At 36.7% G+C, this 8370-nt stretch overlaps 1 protein-coding gene across 1 annotated transcript in view; it reads right to left on the bottom strand.

The window, feature by feature from the left end:
* Positions 1-6009: 6009 nt before the first annotated feature.
* LOC103604838 (phospholipid scramblase 2-like) overlaps positions 6010-8370 on the bottom strand; it is a gene marked incomplete at its 3' end in the record, with an annotated part of 18538 nt that continues 16177 nt past the window's right edge. The window contains exons 4-5 of the mRNA XM_008589418.1: positions 7680-7915; positions 6010-6117 (exon numbers count right to left, since the gene is read on the bottom strand). Coding sequence (XP_008587640.1) covers positions 6010-6117; positions 7680-7915 — 344 coding nt within the window. The remainder of the gene's footprint in view (positions 6118-7679; positions 7916-8370) is intronic.

Below are 8370 nucleotides of genomic sequence, written 5' to 3'. Positions count from 1 at the left end.
ATTCCTATCTAAATTCCAATAACTTTTTTCACAGAAATAGAAAACAAACAAACAAACAAAATGTAGAAAAAAAAAATGTATGGAACTACAGAAGACCTTGAATAGCCAAAGCAATCTCGAGCAAGAAAACTATGCTGAGGCATTACTACCTGATTCAAAACAGCTTGGTACTGGTGTAAAAACACACACTCTGATAAAAGAACAGGATACAAAGTACAGAAATAAACCCATACATTTATGATCAATTGATTTTTGACAAAGGTACCAGTAACACACAATGGGAAAAGGACAATCTCTTCAATAAATGCTGTGAAAACTGGATAGCCACAAGCCAAAGAATAAAATTAGACCGTTGTCTCGCACCCCATACAAAAACAAACTCAAAATGGATTAAACGCTTAAATGTAAGACCTGAAATTGTAAAACAACTAGAAGAAAACATAGTGGGAAATTTCCATAATATTGATCTGGGAAATGATTTCGTGATATGTAGGGAAGGTGAGAAATATGTCTATTAGTTTGATTTAATCATCCCACAAAGTACATACATATCATCAAATCATCACATTGCACCTCATAAATATATACATTATCTGTCAAATTAAAATTAATAGAACTGTGGTTCTATTTAAAATTTTATAACAGAAAGTGTAATGAATATCCCAAATTAAATAGAATAGCATAATAAGTCCCAGTGACCCTTCACCTAGTTCAATAATTATTAACATGACTTTGTTTAATCTGTTACTCCATGTCCTAGATCCTCCTGTTCTTGCTGCCATTAAAAGCAAATCCTTGAAATTATTTAAAAGCAGATCCCACGAAATACTTCAGTATATGCTTTTAAAAGATAAAATCTCTGTTTTGTTTTTATGTTACTACAATGTCATTGTCACATCTACAATAATTAATAACTCCTTAATATCACCAAATAGCCAGTCAATGTTAAAATTTTCTCAATTGCCTTGGAAATTTCTTCTTACATTGGTTTGTTCAAGTAGTATCCAGACATAGACCACAAACTGTGTGAAATTAATGTCTCTCAAGTCTCTGTTTTCATCCTGTCTTTATTTTTTCTTTCTTCTTGCCCTTTTTTTTTTTTGTTGAAGGAACTGGGTGCTTTCTGTTGTATATTCTCTCACCTTGTAGGTTTTTCTGATCACATCCCCAAATCAATGTGTAAGATATTCATCTAGTGTTTCCAACCTTGGTTGCACATTGGAATCACCAAGGATCTCTAAACAACTAGAAGGCTTGACCTCCCTTCCAGAGGTCTTGATTTAATAGAGTTAGGAGCAACCTGGACATGGGGAGTTTAAAAGTTACCCAGGTGTTTCTACTGTGTAGCTGAGGTAGAGAAACATTGCTCTGTCCCCAAATTCTCAAGTTCAGCGGCATATTGGAATTACCTGGGGCACTATACAAACCTCTAACTGACTCTGAGCTTTTGATTTAGTTAAACTGCACTATGGCCTGGTATTTGGGATATTTAAAAGCTTTCTAGGCGATTCTAATGTGAAGACAACTTCATGCTCTATCCCATGTATTTCCTGTAAATTGGTAGTTAAATCTAGAATTTTGATTGGGTGTATAGTCTTATTTCAGTTTATACCTTTATTAGATAATATAATTTAATAACGAATCAAGATGAAATCCTCATATTTTACCAAGTTTTATTTTATGTAAGCTTAGGTTCAAATGCTTCTCCTAAGCACTAACTTTGACTTTTAAGTTAACCCCCCCCCCCAAATTGGGCCACTCCTTGACATATGAGGTCTTTCTCTTGCCATTTGAAAGCGTGTAGACTCTTCAGACAGAAACTATGGGTGTCAGGAGGACCACACAGATTTTCAGAGCTAGGATTAAATGGGAACCCTTGTATAAAACCTGTAAATTTAAGAAAGTAATATTTAAATCAACAATTTACTGTATTATTTTAGAATGATTCTAGAGAAACTATCTATAACCAAAATTAGCAAGAATAGACTTACAATGAGGAAACAAGCCCCAAATATCACAGCTTTCATTTTGATGTCAAAGTTTCTGGGGAACTGGATCCCAAAGTTGTCAATTTCTGTAAATATCTCTTTACCAAAACCAGACCAATGCATAGAAACCCTGCCAATCACAGTTTTTTCATCAAGAGATTTAATCTAAATTGCAAAATAAAACAAAAGAAAATATAGTCTTAATGAATTCTAGAAAACTAATGAAAATATACTTTCAAAGTTGGAGTAAAATGAAAAAATATTGTATTACAATTGTGCACCACATGTAACTATGAACATTTTATTTCTCATTAGATGTATATAGGCACCATACTTATAGATATTTGAAAAAGCTGTCAGAGAATTGGTACGTGTAGGGACAGAGAAGGAAAACAGTCAGGGTCCCTCAGATGTTCAGAATCTTGCCAAGCATTTGACATAAATATGCATGTGCGGTGCAGGTGTTCCTTGGCTATTGTCTGATGTAGATGCATGTGGGCACCCAGGTGTCCTGGGTTATGGACTTAAGTATAAAGGATGAGTGGCTCTGATCTGTGGCAGCCGCCATCCCCAGGATGCCCCTCAGGGGTCCACAGGGAGGCTGCTACTCCTTCTGGAGGCTGTTGCTGCAAGCTGTTGCTGCCAGTGCTCCTGGGATGCCCCAAGAGACCACCGCTGCTGCTGCTGCTGCTGCTGCTATTGCTGCTGCAAGATGCTGCTGCTACTGCTGAGTACTGAGCTGGTGTCGTCGGCCAATAGCTCCTGGGATCTTTCCCAATTACCTAGCGTGGACCTGTGTGTGCATAGTCACTTAGCTCTCATTTTGGCTTTAGTTATTAATTGCTTTAACAATCTGAAATCTGTAACATTTTCTATTTTACTTTAAGACATCAATAAATCTTGATCCAAACCAAAATTTAAGCAGAAGAGTATACAAATATGAAATTTTTTCTTCAATGAAAGTCCTAGAGCTGTCAGGAAGGCAGTAAAAAAATCTCTCTTGTGATTTTTGCTTTAAAAGAAGCACAGAGAGTTTACATAGGCTGCAAGTTTGAATATGATGTGAGGGTTCATTACCAAACACTGTCAGGAGGAAAACATGAAATGCCAAGAACCTAGAAAAGAAGATTGGCAGTTTTGAGTGAAGGAAGTCACCAATAAGCAACTTGATGGGATGCCCCAGGCTGAGGGTTGGGGTGAGACTGAATAACAGCAGGCGTGTGAGCAACAAGGAAGGGTTTGTGAAAAAGAGAGCTCCAACATAAAAAGGATTGTAAAAATTCTGCCCCGGTAAAGCTGAGGGTCATCATATAGAGTTGAAAAAAGCGTGCCCAGACAAAAACACCTAACCAGGTGGGCAGGTGGGGATTAAATGTAGTTGATATTTAACCACGATATATACTTGCAGGGTTATGTCAACCCAGGGCAGGAATGTCCTTTTCAAATTTGGACAAAGTACCACATGTGCTAGCAACACCCTCTGAAGACCTTGCCTCAGGTTAGAACCAACTTAATAAATGTGGGGAAACTAAACTCATTTTATGTGAGTGGGGGTGGATGGGTTCTTAAAAAAAACCTGAAAGAAACTTCTAATATGAAATTGTGATAACATGGATTACTGTTTGTGAAATATTCATTTTCTTCTCCCTCCCATTGCAGCCTAAAGTATCTTCCTGCTCTTGATAGACTCTGCCTTGGGCTTGTTTGAAAAATGGAATGTTAGCAGATGGGCATGAGCAGTGACCTGAAACATGGCTAGGTGGTTTGGTCTGGCTCTTGGTCTCAGATAAACACCCACTAGAAAAACATGATCCCAGTAGCTGCTGCTGCTACAAACCCAGAGTGAACATACCTGGATCACACCTGAGGCCAGTTTGCAGCCTTTATCAGAGCCAACTAGCTGAGCCTAGTTGTATCCATTGAAAAACAGTTGACCTGCAGACCCAAGAGCATGAAAATAAATGCCTGATGTTGTAAGCCACTGAATTTTGAAGGGTATGTACTTTGCAATGCTGTTGAGGTAAAACAGACTAACAGAAATTCTGTATGGCACAATTTAGTGTTTTCTGTGCTAATGGCTGTCATCTAAAGATTTGAAGCTAATAATAAAAACTTCATATTTTGTTTCTAAAATTTATTTTAATTTTGAAATATTTCTAAAAATAAAAATTGCCAAAGATAATTTACTAGCCACCATAAACCTGCCACTAGACCTAACAGATATTAATATTTCCCCATTTTGATTCCTACAGCAAGAAATTTAAAAATTCACCAAAATTTATATAAGTAGAAAATATAAATTTCTATAGTGAATCAAAAATATAAATAATGACATATAACTGAAAAATTATAAAGTCTTGATAATTTCTAGATAATATTTTAAAAACAAAAATATCTATAGTAAAATGATTCCAACTAGTGGAAATAACTTGATATTTGTGACATAATAAGAAATGTATAGTTAGTTTTTGTCTCTGTTTCTTGACACAAAATTAAGAAAACCCCTATAACTTTCTGAGTAATAAGAGTGATAGGAGAGTCTTGTTATAATATTTGGACTTTGTTCCAGATTTCTTGCCCTCAGCTCCTGGCACACAGATTTCTGTCACGTAGCTTCACAGTCGATAAGACTTTGTATACTAATGAGACGACTGGTGGTTAGAGGCCCCCAATAACTTCATTATGGTAGCTGGACACCAGAAAGTCCAAGCAATGATTAGAGAGTTGGATCTTTCAGTCTTATGCCCAACCTGCAGAGAAGAGAGTAGGACTGAAGATTTAGTTATTCACCAATGGCCAATGGTTTAATTAATGATACCGACATAAAGAAACTTCCTAAAAACTCAAAACAACAAATTCAGATTTTCTGACATGGTGAACACATTCCTTTGCTGTGAAAGTAGCTCACCCCAACAGCATGGGGACAGAAGCTCCTGTGCTCAGGACTCTTCTGGAATTCACCCTATGTAGTCTCATTTGATTACTTATTTATATCATTTATAGTATTCTTTACAATAACTCTGTAAACATATCTAAAATTTGCAAGCACCTTTAGCAAATTATCAAACCTATGGAGGGGGTTGTGGGAATCCTGTTTATAGCTGAATGGTCAAAAGTACAGGAGGTCTTGGATTTGTGATTGGTGTCTGAAGTAAGGGACAATCTTGTGAGACTGAGACCTTAACCTGTGTGGTTGTATTAACTCTAGGTTGTTAGTGTCAGAATTGAACTGAGTGGTAGTACACACAGTTGGTTTCTAGAGAGTTGGAGAATTGTTGGTGTAGGGAAAAGAGCCACACATTTGGTGTCAGAAGTGTGATGACAAGACTTGTAGTGTATTATATTAGTACTAAATTTATAGATTCATAAGTTTAATACCAATAATTGGTAAAGATATTCTAAATAGGAAACTAAAGACTCACTCACAATGTAAATATAAATAGGAAAACTTTAAATAAAACACTAGCACATAGAACCTAGATAAATATCAAAATAATACACTGTAATAAAGTATAAAACATAGAAAATCTATATAATTCAAAACATATAATCATATGAACACTTGCTGAAAAGGTGTTTATTAAATGATTAATTCAGTATTTATATAACATTTAATTTATTCAGTGCATATAAAGGCTTTACAATTTTAGGTAACTTAACCCTAACAATCTTGCAAAGTATACACTATATTTATATACAATTTTCATTTGAGAAAACTGAAGCAAAGGCATTAAGTAATTTGTCCAAGGTTGCATAGGCAGGAAGTCATTAATGGTTTTCAAACCCAGTCATTGTGGCTACAGAGTCTGTACTGCAGACCATTACTACATCTGTCCTCAGATTTGCAAACATTTTCTTCAAGTCTACTTTTTTATTTTTGAACTTTGTGTTATATGTATATATACACACAAATACACATATAGTAATGTACGTATATACTATATAGTCTGTGTATATAAACATATATACGTATTTGCCATACAGATATTTTAAATTTTGTATGGTCAAATACATCTATTTTTAGTACATCCTCTCTCTTCCCCTTTTGAATCATAAACTTTGGCAGACATGGATGCCAGATCTGAGTAACATAACCTACTAGTACACCAGGAGGAGTTTGGATTTCTATCTACAAAAGCAAAAGAATACGAGTATATATAAACGTAATCATCATTTTCACAATAAAATCTAATAATAGATCTCACATTATGAGCACTCTCTAAGTGCCAGACGTTCTTTCTAAGTACCACTTAATTCTCAGCACTTCCTCACTAGGTTGGTAGTATAACTTTGTTTTATAGAGGACATAAGTGATGGACACACAGGTGAGTTAACTCGCATCCAAGTTCTTTCTAAGTACCACTTAATTCTCAGCACTTCCTCCCTAGGTTGGTACTATAACTTTGTTTTATAGAGGACATAAGTGATGGACACACAGGTGAGTTAACTCGCATCCAATTCCTCAGCTATGACATGAAAGAGATGAGCAGAAACTCGGGCAGGCTGAATGCATGGTCTATGCACTTAGCACGGATCTGCAGGACTCGTACGCTTTTAAATTTCTTACTTATGAAAACTGTCTAAACTATTTAGGAATTGTTTTCTTAAACTTCTTTAAAAACAGTGGTTCATATTTATGAAGACCTCTGGTCACTGGTGCAGTTTCCAGAATGAGTGCCAACGGTGCTATACTGACAAGAATGGGGACTGGAACCTGGGCGCTGTTTTTATTAGTGCCTCATGTGCTCTTCTGTAAATGAGGACTTCCTAGGGCCTTTTGTAAAGATGAAATAATGTAATGTATGTTAATGTGCTATTCAAATTGTAGGCCATTTGCCATCAAACTCTCAGTTTTCCTACAGGTATTCTTGTGGACATATAATTACACCTAACCTATATGGAAAGGAAAACAGTAATTTCATATGAGGAAATTGAGTTACCCTCTCAAAATAATGCAGCATCAATAATGCAGTATTAGACACCAAATAACTATGTACCTGTATCTCTCTGTCTGTGTCTTGCTGTCACAGCAACCTGGATGGAATGACTAAGTTATCCAGGCAGAGGTGGTCTTGGGCCAATAGGACCCAAGCAAACATCAAGATTCCTATAAAGTTTCTGTGCCTTGCTGTCTCCCCTGAAATCCACATACTGTATGAGAATGTGACACACTGAGAGCTGGTCTTTACAGAGCTGAAGATGCTTCCACATAGGGTATCCTTATTACAGATATCAGAAATATAGAAACTTTTATGAAAATAAAAGAGAAATGAAAAACACAGAAAATGAGATTTCTGGTTTTTGTTTTGTTTTTGTGCTTTTTTTTTTTTTTTTTTTTTTTTTTTTTTTTTTCATTCTTCCATTCACTTGTTCCAGGAATGACTTGGGCTGTGTCTCTTACATTAATTTCCAACAAGTGATTTCACTAAGCTGCCATATCTGATCTTTCCTCGAGTACCAAGAACTCTTATCTCTGGGCTGATGCTCAATCCTACAAGGAAGACTGCTCAGGAGCATGGGGCTAACCATTCACTCTTGTTCACTGGCCTTTCCAATACAATTTACTTCTTTCCTGTACAGTTTCCTATACAATTAGTTTTCTTTTAGATCTTATTTGATTAGATAGGTTCAGTGAGAAGGTGAAACTATTTGCTGAACTACTTTAAACTGCTCTGGTAACTGCTCACCGACCTCCTGAAGGCAGCAGGGGCAACAGCAGCTGCTACATCTCAGCGGTCGCTCCAGAGTCACGACTTCTCGGCCTGTATTATCAACAATCCTCATGGTAAAAGGCCTAGATGGCCCACAGCAATTTCGGGTACGGCAATTTCGGGTACAGCAATCAGTATCTTCTGCTGCAAAGAAAATCCTCTGCCCAAGGCTGTTCTTAATTTCATATTTGTTGTTGCTATCAAAATCAAATAGGACTGAAAACAAAAAGAGGAAATCATCATCACCATTATGTTAAAGATATTAAATCTATCCCGAAAGATTATAATGTTGAGCTATTCCAGTTTTAGATGATACTCCAAGCAGAATAAAGAGAAGGAAAAGGGGAGGTGTTTAGAGATAATCCAGGCAGAGAAAAAAGGCAAAGGGAAAGGAGGAGGGGAGGCTATGAGGGTGCAGAGGAACTGAGTCCTTATGTGAGACACAGAAGGGAACACAGGTCACACGTTCCTAGTTCCACACACTCCTGTCAGAGAGGGAGACTGTGCCGCTGAGGTTGGGCCAATGCCGCAGGTGGGCACAGTGGTGCCAGGTGTATGGATAAAACGTCCTCTCATCCAGTACAGTTTTCAGGTATTATGGAGGACAATATACGATGAATGCTATGCTTATGCTCTATGAAATAGTATGTTAAATCAGTGGTTTGGGATTT

The sequence above is a fragment of the Galeopterus variegatus genome, unplaced genomic scaffold, assembly GCF_000696425.1.
Source record: "Galeopterus variegatus unplaced genomic scaffold, G_variegatus-3.0.2 Scaffold5426, whole genome shotgun sequence".
In the NCBI taxonomy this organism is placed as follows: domain Eukaryota; kingdom Metazoa; phylum Chordata; class Mammalia; order Dermoptera; family Cynocephalidae; genus Galeopterus; species Galeopterus variegatus.
Note: the sequence above shows the minus strand (reverse complement) of the source record. Positions and strands in the feature narration are given on the sequence as shown.